Here is a 12700-nt window from a genome sequence, read left to right on the forward strand (position 1 = left end):
GAGTTGTTCCACCTCTTCCTGTTCATGTGCTTTGGTGCAGATCAGCTGCCAGAGATGTCAGTACTGAACAAGTCCTAAACACAACCCAGCATTGCTTCATCAAACTACAACAAATATAAACCAGTTTCAAAGTTACCCTTTATAGCAAAATGTTTAAAAACATTATATTAGAAAAATGGAAGTGTTCAATCAGGTTTTACTACTGAGACAGTCTGTATTAGAATCCCAGATGACATTTAAATTTTTTTTAAGTGGTTCAGGTAATGTTTTGGTTTCTGCTGGTGACCTTATCTCCCCTTACTGTGTAATAAAGTGCGGGTGCTTTTTTTTTTTTTTTTTTGCTCTGTAAAGTTGGCTCCATGCATTTTTGGGGAGAATTAAACAAGATTGTTTACCTATTTAAGCATTTTCTTCTTTAAACCATCATGGTAGATTTGAAATACAACAATCAAGATTCATTAATGATTCAATAATGATGATGATGCAGACCATCATCATCATCATTAACCCAGAGACAGAAAAAAACTTTAGTACTGGCCAAATTGTCTGGTACCTTCTTGAAATGCACTGCCTAGCACAGAAATGCTAGAATGCTAGGAAGACCATTACTTTTGAGTCTCTAAAAATAAAAATAATGAATCAAAGTGTCTGTAGTTTTAATTTTCCATTTTATATCATTCTAAACTGTCCAAACCTTTGTTCTGCATGAGCTGTTAAATTAAAGCAAAAGTCTGCCCTTAAATCACATCTTGACTGATTGACTGTAACGCCACCACAATGGATTTTAAAAGGCAAAATTACAAAACAAAAGAAGAAATTCAAACCTTTATAGACTCACTGTAGATTATTGTTGTTAATATGTATTTCTCTTTGTAGATACAAAAGGAAAGATAACACTTCTGTTCAATTTATTTTACATAAGCACATTTTGTAACAAACAAAATGATTTGATTATAGGTTGGTCACCAGTGGCAAAAAACAAATCATTGCCAATTTATATTCATTGTCTACTGTTTGCAGCAGAAAATACAAAAAAAAAAAAAAATTGTTCTTCCCTTTCACAATATACTGTTATGGAAAAAACATTTTGCTTCTGTCAAGAACAATTTTACAGTGCCATTGCAGTCTCTATAGCCTTTCCTATTATTATTTTTCAGTCTGACTAGGAAAGATGTGTGAAAGCTACACAAAAGCGAAAATTATAAGGAGAGGCTCCTCAATCTGGTGTTACTGAGGTGCATAATCACAATGGAGAAAGCTATATGAAAAGTAGATTACCTTAACTTAGAGTTCTGGTCCTATGCCCATTATCTTCCTAAAAGCTGTGCTTTTACCCGCATGATAAATGAACAAAGTGACAGCACAATTAAAGTTGTCCTCAAGCATAGTGTAATGGACTGGGTTACAACTTCTGTTGGAGGGACGCTACACTGGTGTCAGAAGTGAAAGTGAAGCTTTCGCCTCCAGAGTTATCTGTGCTCGTGCCGCCCTGACTCACGGCATCGGCTGTGGACGCTGGAGATTTTTGCGGGACTGTGCGGAATGCTTCCAATGGATTACTCCAAGATCAAGGGAGAACCTACAGCGGACACTCACGGACACGGCTACTCCGCCGGGGAACGGAGGTTCACGGAGCACAGAGAGCGGGTGAGCCAAATATGGCGACAGAAGCCAGCTTTGCATCCTCTCACCATTCGGGTGGCCGACAGAGCTCTTTGGGGACTCCTACAGCGACTGGGGGGGGGGGTGTGGAGAGAGACATGCCGATGTATAGAGGCACTTTCCACGCTTCCATGAAGACCCCCAGGTATGATGGCATGGCTGACTGGGAAGCTTTTCATGCACAATTTGAACTGTTTGCCAGGGCTGGTGGGTGGTCTGCTGAAGAGAAATCCCTGCAGCTACCTATGTGCCTGCTGCACTCCGAACTGTGCAGCCGGGGGAGTCCATTAGGGACCTAGCTAATGACATTGAGGGGCTGGTCCACCGCACCTATGCCCACATGCCCCCCACCATCCAGGGCGAATTAGCTTGTGACCACTTCCTCCAGGCCCTGCTTCTGGATGAGCTGCGGATCCAGACATTGTTAGCTCATCCTAAATCCCTTCAGGAGTCCCTGGAGCTGGCTACAGAGAGAGAGTTACTGTGTGATGGGGCTGGCCCTTGAATAAGGTGACAAAGAAGGACCCATATCCTCTACCGCGTATAGATAAGACCCTTGACCCTGTGGCGGGATCCTCATGGTTCTCCTCCCTAGACCTACACAGCGGGTACTGGCAGATACCCCTCGCACCAAATGCCAGACCAAAGACTGCATTTATTACCAGCGGAGGCTTATGGCAATTTAAAGTTCTTCCTTTCAGTCTCTGCAATGCCCCTGCCACATTTGAGAGACTCATGGATAAGGTGCTCACTGGAATTCCCCACGGAGAATGCGTGGTGTACCTGGACAACATCTTGGTCCATGGTGCTTCTTTCCACGCTGCCCTTGGGGCCCTCAGACAGGTCCTGGAGAGGGTATTGGCAGCAGGACTAAAACTCAACCCAAAGAAATGCTGCTTAATGCGACGTGAGGTCACGTTCCTGGGCCACCGACTGGGGGGGGCACCATGGATGATAAGATCCAAGCTGTGAAGGACTGGCCCACCCCAAAATCTGTGCACAAGTTAAAGAGCTTCCTGGGCTTGGCATCGTACCACAGACGGTTTGTAAGGGGTTTTTCCTGCATAGCCGCGCCCCTGTTCCACCTGTTCCATAAGAGTGTGACCTTCAAGTGGACAGCAGGCTGCCAGGGATCTTTCACCTCATTGCAGAAAGCCCTACCGGGGGCCCCAGTGCTCTCTTCACCTGACCCCCCTCTGCCCTTTGTCCTTGACACAGATGCCAGCAGTGTCGGATCTGGTGCAGTGCTAGCCCAGGTGACACCCGGCGGGGAGAAAGTGGTGGCATACCATAGTCAGGCCTTCAACAAAGCTGAACGCCAGTATTGTGTCACAAGGTGGGAGCTGCTCGCAGTGGTATGTGCCATACGCCACTTTAAGTACTACCTCGGGGGTCTCCACTTTATTATCAGAACTGACCATGCTGCCTTGCAGTGGCTCGTGTCTTTTAAGGAGCCAGAGGAGCAGCTAGCACGCTGGATTGAGGAGCTGCAGGCTTATGATTTTGAGGTTGTACACAGACCTGGGGCCCAGCACAGAAATGCAGATGCGCTTTCCCGCAGACCCTGTGCCCAAGATGGATGCCACTACTGTGAGAGGAAGGAAGCTCAGGAGGATCAATTGGTGCCCGATGTAAAGTGTGCTGTGACGGGGGTAGAGGAACGGCCATCCAGTCAGAGGCTGGTTGCTGTGGATGTAACAGAGTGGAGACATAAACAGGAAGAGGATGCTGACATCAAACCAGTGCCTGGGTGGATTGAGGATCAGCGACAGTTTCCGGCAGGGTACCCTATTTAGAGGGTGGGGATGGACATCCTGGGTGTTTGAGTCCCGTGTGTTTGCGGCCATGTGCGAGAAACTAGGCTCCCATAAGACCCGTACAACACCCCTCCACCCACAGAGTGATGGACTCGTTGAGAGATTTCACCATACACTGGCAGAGCAACTAGCGCTAGTGACGGCTAAACATCAACGTGACTGGGACACTCATGTTCCCCTGGTCCTCATGGCATATCGTTTGGCGGTCCAAGACTCCACTTCGTGCTCCCCTGCCCTCTTGATGTTGGCCAGGGAGATCCGGACTCCAGCGGAGATGATGATGGGCCGACCCCCTGATGCTGATGGGGATCAACCGGGTCCTGACTATGCGAGGAAGCTCCAGGATTACATGGAGTCTGCTCATGACTTTGCTAGGAGGAAACTGATAAGTGCGGGGGTGCGGCAGAAGAGGAACTATGACGTCCATTCCAGAGGCCGACATTTTGACATCGGGGAACTAGTCTGGGTGTAAAACCCCCAGAGGAAAAAGGGCAGATGCCCTAAGCTGGACAGTGACTGGGTTGGACCCTGTAAGGTTCTGGAACGCTTGGGGGAAGTGGTGTATAGGGTACTACTGCCCACAAGGGGATGGAGGGTCGCCCTGCACCGGGACAGACTGGCCCCCTATCGCGGCCACTTCACTGGGACAACAGGGTGGGCCACGGACAGACCTGGACTCCACCCCTACAGACTCTTCCACCACTATTGTGACAGATGACAGAGAGTCTGGAAGAGATCATATGTGTGGTTGGCTGAGAGTGTTTGGGGGGCGGGTGTTAGAGAATGTTGTGGGTGTGTGGGGAAAAAAGGAGCGAGAGTCGGGGGTTTGTTTTGATTCTGGAGAGCACGTTTTTCCCTGTTGTTTTGGCGTTGGCTACGGCCCACAGTAGCCTGTGTTACTATTCTTAATAAACACCGACATCTCTTTCTTCTGTTAGAGGGACACTACAATATAAACAATACATTATAACCTAATAATTTATATTTCACTTGCGTGGAGCCATTTCTAACAAATATTTGTAAAATTGAACGGACTAAAACATTTTTTCTGCACAGACCTTTGTGATCTGCAAGTATAGTGCCATGTTTTATAGTCCTCCTCTGTTTCTTTGAACTGCTTTGCTTGTTTTTGCATAAAAAACAACTCACTTTTAAAATAATGCTCAAATTGTCAAAGAATGTGCATCTGAAATGGTGACAAGTCAAATACTGTAGTAATGACACTTCATTGTTGATTTCCAGCTGCTAAGTGGAAGTGTTGATGCTGTTCCCCTTTGATTGCTGCCAGAGGAAGATTTTTAGAGTGAAAAGAATGTAAGACTAGTGTCTGATAAATATGTAACAGAACAGTCAACCACTACAGCAGAACAAAACAGACTAGAGGCAAAAAAAAAAAGCCAAGATTCACTGATAAAATGTGACTGATACGACACTCAGAAATTACTCTTACATAAGCTGGATGACAAATTAAAGGAAAAGGAAAAAAGAACTTGCCCCTTATATCGTTTGGGTCCACTTGTCTCCTTAGAGGGAAAGCTCACTGCAAATCAATGTAACAAAATCCCCAGACTGCACCTTAAACACCTCCTTCTCATATCCAATTACAGTACAAAGCTACAGCATTCATTAAGTGACCACATGAGAAATCACGCTCTTAAAATTATGCAAACATCTAAGTCATAAAACCTGGGGCATGCTGCCAGCATGCTTTTTTAGAACAGACATCATTTTAATAAACAGTGCCAGACAAACTGGAGCACAGGAAGTTTTTCTTTCAGTCGTGTTTCATGTTAAACAGCCATGTTTACAACCTTAATGCATCCCAATTAGCAGTAGCAGATTGTCCTGACACATTCAAACTGATTCAGCTGATTCTTTCTATTTAAATTCTGTGAAATATGTTTATATTATATGTTGTTTGCTGCTGTTTATATATTGGAAAATCAATAAATAAAACGGAGCATACAGTTCATAGTGTTGGTAGATAAATGCACCTAAAGAGAAAATAAATATTAAAGGTGCCTACAATGCCTCACTGCTTGGCTTTCAATCGGTTTTCAGAACAGTTGCAGTTACAAAGAAGTGGACTTAAAAATAAAAAAGCTTCAACTTATGTCAGACTTTTGTAACTAGAGACTGCAAACTGATCTCAACTTGCCAACTATCTGAAAATCAAGCTCAAGGGTCACAGTAATGTGATACCCACTCCTCGATTCTAGCGTGCAACTCAAAGCGTCTAAAGTCTAGAGTCTAAAAGAAGCTGACGCCACTTCAAGCAAGGTCCCAGATAAACACAGGCGTGCATGCACTCTCAGAAAGTCCACAAAAAAAAAAAAAGAAGGAAGAAGAAAAATAACTAACTGTAGCTGCTGGTAGTGATGCATGTACCAAAAAGCTAACCATGATATGGTTGTCATGGCAACCTGACATGATTATGCTCTAAGCACTAATAAACAAAAACAAAACTTTTTCCAGCATCCCTCAGTAGTAAAATATACTATTTTATATATTTACACACATATATACATATATACACACATATATACACATACATATACACACACACACACACACACACACACACACACACACACACACACACCTAGACTTTAGACACTTTGAGTTGCACACTGGAATATATATATAATATAGCAAACTCTCTGGAATACGTATATCAAATCCATAGATTAATATAAGGTTAGTTTAAGAAGCACTTCCTGTTTTGTGGCTTCAAAACCTGAACCACGTGGCTATCACATTTTATAAGCTTTTCAGAATCCTAAATCCATATCCTGACTTTTGTGGTCCTTGAGCTAAAGATCACCAGTGGCATTTTTGGTGAAGAATGTGGAAAAAAATAAAGATTTATTTAAGGTGAGTCCCTTGTGTGCATAAATGCACATCCAAGATATAAAATTTGGATTAAAGAATCAGGGGGCTGTTCTCAGCCACTGTGAGGGAAAAAAAAAAGTTTTTTATTCTGTAATTCTAGGTGATGCCATAGATTCGTGTGGCAAGAAGAGAAAGAAAATGAATTAGTCTAAAAAAGTGCCTCTGCAGCTTCATTGCTTGGCTCCCAAATTTAACAAATGTTAGTTTGTGTGATTAGGCGTGCTAGACCAGTTCGAAGCTATTCATTACCTAAAAGATGAAATCAGAGGCAGCAAGGGAGCTCCAGTGTTCTAACGATGGAAGTGATTAGCCTTGGCTAACAGACTCATCTGCACATGGCTCGCACCCAAGTAGAAATACACCAGGCTAAACATCGAGACAAGCAGCCCGTATTAAAACCACATCTTTCTCATGTATCTGTAAATTGTAATTCTATAATTCCAGCTCCTACAAACTGCAATACATTAACCAGTTACATTGTATTTGATCACTGAGACAAACATATTATAATCCACTGCACTGCCAGGCCAGATACTCCCATCCCATTTTTCCCCCCCAAATTGATTAAACAGGAGAATAGGTATGTACTAATCAATCATTTTAAAATAAATAGAACAGACTAAAGGAAGTACAGTTTACCTGACAAGGTTAAATAATGTATGAATAGAGTATTTATTAGTCATTTGACACATTTTTCAGTGACTAAATCAAATTTTAAAGAATATTAAAAAATTCCACATTTTCATTTGCTGAGAGTGGCTTAGGTTAGCAGTGCAAACACCAGAACCCTTTTTTGATTGTGGGTTGTCGTCCAGTACTAAATTCTCATTACTTTGTTGAGCAGGGTTTTTTCCAACTTATTTTGTCAAAGAATGATATTTTCATTTTCTAGATCAAATCTGCAAAACTGCACCACTCTTTCGAGTTCACAAAATCAGGGGGCGAAAAGGGGGTGGCTGCATAACTAAGAACTTACACATAAATAAAATATGAAAAATTTACTTGGCCAACTAACATTTCTGTTGACAAAAAAAAGAAGAAAAAAAAAAGCTGAAAAATGTGTCTACACTGTTAACCTTTGCTGTATTTTTCACAGTAAAATACCACAAAATGCCCAGTAACTTACCTGAAAACATTTCTACAGTTAATTACTGTAATTTGCTTTGCATTATGGGTATATTAAGGTTATTTACATTTACTTACTGTATTTTTTAAAATTGCGGTAGTAGTTATACCTACCGTTAACACATTAGCAGTAGTGCTACTGTATTATGTGATTTGAATGGTTCATCATACTGTTTGTGTATTTTTATTCTTTCAGTGGTTGGTTGCAATAGTGCATTACATTTTAACTCTTTCACTGCCAACCATTTCCAGATTTTCCTCCAACCTATGCCATATTTCAGTATGATACCAGTGAAAGTATTATGGTTTTGACTTTTTAGGGGACTTGCCTGTGTGTAAGGTTCAAGAATTCTGATCATCTAATCTGCTGCATGCGGTTGTATGCACATGCACAGCTGCTGCAAATGTGTGCTTGCCACTGCGTTGCCAAAGGCGAACTTCAGTCAGTGGAGAATATTGTAATAATTTGGCGGAGGCTTCTCAGTCGAGCAGTAACTGAATTGCTCATTTACTGAACGTGCAACATGTACAGAACTCTTCTGGGAACTAGTCAACCCAACTTAGTGAAACACACACTGAATGCATGCTGGCCCCGCCCACCCACCTACCTCTACCAACCACCACTCCATATCCTGACTGACATGACTTGTGATCCAGTGATTGACAGGAGAGGAAAGACAGTCCAACTTTGTTAACTCTTCATTACGAAAAAAAAAAACAAAAACAAAAAAAAACAAAACAAAAAAAAACTCTTCATTACGATATGCTCGAGAGGACAAAAGATTTTGCACCTCGTTATTGTTGGACCTCTGTGTGGAAACTGCAAACAGGACGTCATAAGGTAATGCAAAGGACTCTCCTACCTAACATACTCGTTTATTAATTCTTAAGAGCATATATATTTTTTGTGTGTGGGGGGGGGGGGGCTTAAAATCGGTGTTAGCTTGGTCGAAATAGCACATTAGCTGAATTATTCTGGAAAAAATAGGTTGTGTGTGTTTTTTTCTTTTCTTATTTAAATATATATTTAGATATATATTTTCCACGGGGAGGGGCGAAGAACACAGGCGCAACGACAGTCTTTGTCTTTTTCCCGCCAAGTGTGGTGCATTGTCCTCCTGCGCTTCTGTTCTATGACTATTGAGAAGCTGGCCATGCTAACAGTGGGACATTTAGCTTCAGCTAAAGCAGCAGGTAAAAATACACATTTAATGAGAATAAAGAAAGACAACTTTTTTTTGGAAATTTAGAGACTGCTAAAACAATCTTATCCAGTTTTGAGCTTGCTCATGTAGGTTAGCCTGCTTTATTTAATTTTGTGTGAGCTGCAGTACACAACACTAAAAAGTTAATATAACATTAGGTTGGTGGCGTGAGGAACTCCAACCTAAGTTTAATATTTATTATTTTTTTAAGTGGGAAGGGGAGCATGTTTTTTTTCCTTTAATACAACGTCTTCCAGGGTCTTTTTCATAGGAAAACCGTGTAACGTCTGTGTTAGGTTGGTCAAAAGAGCAATTAGTTGAATTATTCTTGAAAAGATGGGTTGTGTGTTTTTTTTCTTTTATTTACTTATGTAAATATATTTTTCAAGGGTTAAATAAATGCAACATTAAATTAACAATTGTCTCTCTGTCTTTTCCCGCCCAGTGTGGTGCATTGCTGTCCTCCTGCCCTTGCTGGCTGCGCTGACAGTGTGATGTAGCCTCAGTGTTTGTGTTTTAAAGGCTTTTTCCACCAAGATGTCTGTTGAGAGAGAGATGACCTTACCCATCACACCAAGGGTAATAGCGCTTGGTAAGTAAATAGTTTCAATCCTCTTGTAATATTTTTGTAAAAAATCTATGTAATTATTGTGGTATTTGTACCCACAACAACTTACTTAACAGGGGATTGTCTGTTTTATATTGTATAAAAATAGAATACACACAGTTTGCTGCTGTTTCTCTTATTATTTATTATACACAATGACCAACAGGAAAAAACAGCCTAACATTTCAGCACAGGCCAAAATGCCAAAACATTAGGCAGTTTTTTCCTGTAATTGATCATAATTTTCATTACATAATAAATAATAAGAGAAATAGCAGCAAACTGTGTGGATTCTATTTTTTTACAGTGTGAGGCCTGCTATCCAGCATTCTTGTGGAAACCTTATTTGTAAGGGTGAGCACATTGTCTTATTGGACTCTTGTCTGTTTTTAGGGAATAATTTCATGTCTGCAAGCCGCTGGATGATCAGTTTGGAGGGCAAGGTATTTTATGAGCCTGAGCAGATGCATGACTTTGCCAGCACCCTTGCTGTCTTCTTTGCGTCATACTACGTTTTCAACCTTGAGTATCAGGAGTCAGCGTCCATCACACAGGAGATGATACAGAGGTAAATACTTTACACCATTAAAGCTTACACCATTTAAGAATGAAATATATGTGATAGCTTGACTACAGTTGCAGAAACATATAGGTGATTGCTGTAATGTATGTTTTAATTTTGAAATTAAAGCAGCCTTTTTTCCGTTAAAAGGTTCTTTGTGAGGATCAATCCAGACATGGGAACAAAATGCCCTGCAAAACTTGGTACAAGCTGCAAGACAGGTCGTGTCGTAAAGAGGAAGGTTACAAGCATCAGCCCTCGGATCACCACCTTCCTCCAGCGGCTCTCTGAGTTTGAATGGAGGACTTCCAACTAGGTAAGAATACAGAGATGATAATATCTTTTACATAGCTGATAATTATATACATACTGTACACACATCCATACAACAGTATGAATGATCTCAGACAGATGTGAACAAGTGAATAACCTGAGCAAACATGAATATTGATGATGTGTCTTTGACAGGTGGTGATAAAGACTACGCTGAACCCGACCATCCTGGTAACGGAAATCTAAATCCCATGTCACATTCTATTTCCTGGGACCCACTGATAATTATTACATTTTGTAAATGATTTTTGTTTTACAATTGTAATAGTTTATTTAATGTTCATGCTGGTGGGTTTGTCCTGTTTTTAGTGGAATGAAAAACTGTTTTCCTTAAAAAAATCAGACAACTTAGACATTCACATTACTCACACCCTCATTACACATACATATAGGATCTTGGGGGTGGGCACGATACACGGAGTCCAAGTTACCATCAGGGTGTACACCTCACCCCTGGCGTCGTTGCCCACCTCTCAATTTTAAATACATGTAGACATTGAGGGCTAGCAGGAGGGACTATGCGCTTACCTGCTGCTCTCTGGCAGGTAGCTCTATGCCCTCCTGGGTTTTAATTGCACCTTAGAACACACATGCATCAACACTACAATGAGCGGGTGGAGGGAGGTTTGGAGTCTTCTCTCACCCCCATTCTCTGCGGCCTACTGGAGCGGGGGGGCTAGGAGGAGTGGGCCGTCCGACTGCGGTCTGGGGCCTCCCTGCTGCTGCGGAGTCGGGGCGGTCTGCCTCTCCCCACCGCAGGGAAAAGGGTAATACCACCTGGGTCTGGGTGCAGTTCCCCCCTCCAGGGGCAAGGGTACCTAGACCCGGTTAGTAGAGTACGCTTGGGGAGTGTGATCGTGTATACAGCGTCCCTTTATGTCTGTCTCCACGTCGGTTGAGTGTGAAGTACATATGAGAGCATGAGGGTGGGAATGGATGTTTGTGTCTGTGTGTGCCTGTATGTCTGTGTCTATATGTCAGGCTGGGTATCAGACGCCACCTCTCTGGGGACATCTCGGGCCCTCCAAGGTTTGGAGGCCTATCTCCACCCACCACCACTTCCCCTGCCGGTGGCAGACTCCCTCAGGTATCGGTGCGTTGGTGGTTCTTTGTATCTGGGGGTGGGCGTCCGGGTACACACCGGCTCACTCCTTGGCGGCCGCTTATTGGGGCTCGCTTGGGCCACTTTGGAGGTGGGGTGCCCCCGGCCTCTCGGCCTGGGGCTCGGTCACTCAGGCACAGCTGGCTGGCGGCGGAGCTCACGGGCGCGTCACTGCAACTCCCCCTGGCTTCTGCTCCGCGGCTGCTGAATGAGCCCTCATCTGGGACTCTCCTTAGCTCTTACTGGGACAGTGGCGCGGCTGCCCCTCTGTGGGTCTTCCTTGGTCTCTTGTGTTCTGGGGGCCTCTGGATGTCTGGAGTTTTGATCTCCTCCATACCTGCTTGATACCATAGAGGACAGGGCTGTGGCTCCCCACACTCTCTAGCAGATCATTACATGGAGAAACCTTTGGAATGCAAGCATGCTGATCCACACAGGTATGCACACAGGTGTACACATGGGTATTCACAGATGCGGACTACAGCTTTCTTGGCTGCTGCCTCAAAGCACACTGTGCGCTGTCTATCTTGCGTGCTGCACAATATCGTTTATTATTTAGTAACTATTGATATCTATGACTAGCTAGTTTATTGTGATGGTGCTTTTTTTTTTATTATTATTATTATGTTGCTCTTTGTTGTTTGCTGTCTCCCCTGTTTTTTTTGTTTTTCTTTCTCTCCATACAGGTGACCCAGGAGTTTTTTGTTTTTTTTTGTTTGTTTGTTTTTTTTTCTCTCTTCCCCCCCTTCTCACCGTCTCTTCTCCCCTTTGGTTTTCTTTCTTCCTCTCCCCCTCTTTCTTTCATTCTTTCCCCCTGTCCTATTAAAAAAAAAAAAAAAAAAAAAAAAAAAAAGGATGACAAAGGATGAACTGAAGCTCCGCCATCACGTGATGTCACATGCTGCTGTTTCTGATGTCACTTCCAAAAAAAAAAAAAAAAAAAAAAAATCAGACACGGAAAGGTGAAGGACTGTGTAGTTTTCATGTACGCTTCTATTTATTTTGGTTATTGACATTGTTTTTATTCAGTTGAAAAATGTTTTTCTTGTTAAAAAAATAACAATAAATGTTGGTTTAATTCACTATTCTGAGACTACTTTATTGAATTATATTGTTTTTTGTAAATGTTCTTATATTGAATATGAATGTTAATATTATTTTATATGCTGTAAAACACAATTACAGTCTAAACAAATTATACTGTACACAATTACAGTGTTATACCATAAACCACACTTGCAGTACAGTGATACTATAAAACTTAATCACGGTAAGTCTTTCTAACTGTAAACCACGTTTACAGTAAAGCTGTTATACTGTAATATATGTTTACAGTAAAGTGGTTGAACTGTAAAACATCACAACAGTAAAGATAGATTAGTAATTACAGTAACT

General features: G+C 42.2%; 2 protein-coding genes across 3 annotated transcripts in view; one reads left to right on the top strand and one right to left on the bottom strand.

Moving 5' to 3' along the window:
- The window catches only part of LOC146695404 (protocadherin-15-like), a 224604-nt gene that overhangs the window by 155071 nt on the left and 56833 nt on the right, over positions 1–12700 (bottom strand). The window lies entirely within an intron of this gene.
- LOC146695406 (uncharacterized) lies at positions 8271–10564 on the top strand. Of its 2 annotated transcripts, XM_085477536.1 has the most exons (5): positions 8271–8337; positions 9147–9293; positions 9702–9876; positions 10021–10186; positions 10339–10564. In XM_085477536.1, exons 2-4 carry the CDS (start codon positions 9239–9241, stop codon positions 10184–10186), a joined length of 396 nt encoding a protein of 131 aa, XP_085333662.1. In that variant the 5' UTR covers positions 8271–8337; positions 9147–9238; the 3' UTR covers positions 10339–10564. The 2 variants fall into 2 exon arrangements, with proteins under 2 accessions (XP_085333662.1, XP_085333661.1); XM_085477535.1 differs by lacking the exon at positions 8271–8337 and having other exon boundaries at positions 8873–9293.

Source organism: Copadichromis virginalis, linkage group LG13, assembly GCF_057382275.1.
Source record: "Copadichromis virginalis isolate Kocher_CV1m ecotype Utaka linkage group LG13, C_Virginalis_male_GT1.1, whole genome shotgun sequence".
NCBI lineage: Eukaryota > Metazoa > Chordata > Actinopteri > Cichliformes > Cichlidae > Copadichromis > Copadichromis virginalis.

Excerpts from the sequence above, each read along its gene's own strand:
- LOC146695406 (XM_085477536.1), top strand. The coding sequence starts at position 9,239 with ATGTCTGTTGAGAGAGAGATGACCTTACCCATCACACCAAGGGTAATA. Across the intron at positions 9,294-9,701 it reads ACCAAGGGTAATAGCGCTTG|GGAATAATTTCATGTCTGCA; the intron begins GTAAGTAAATAG and ends GTCTGTTTTTAG. Across the intron at positions 9,877-10,020 it reads ACACAGGAGATGATACAGAG|GTTCTTTGTGAGGATCAATC; the intron begins GTAAATACTTTA and ends TTCCGTTAAAAG.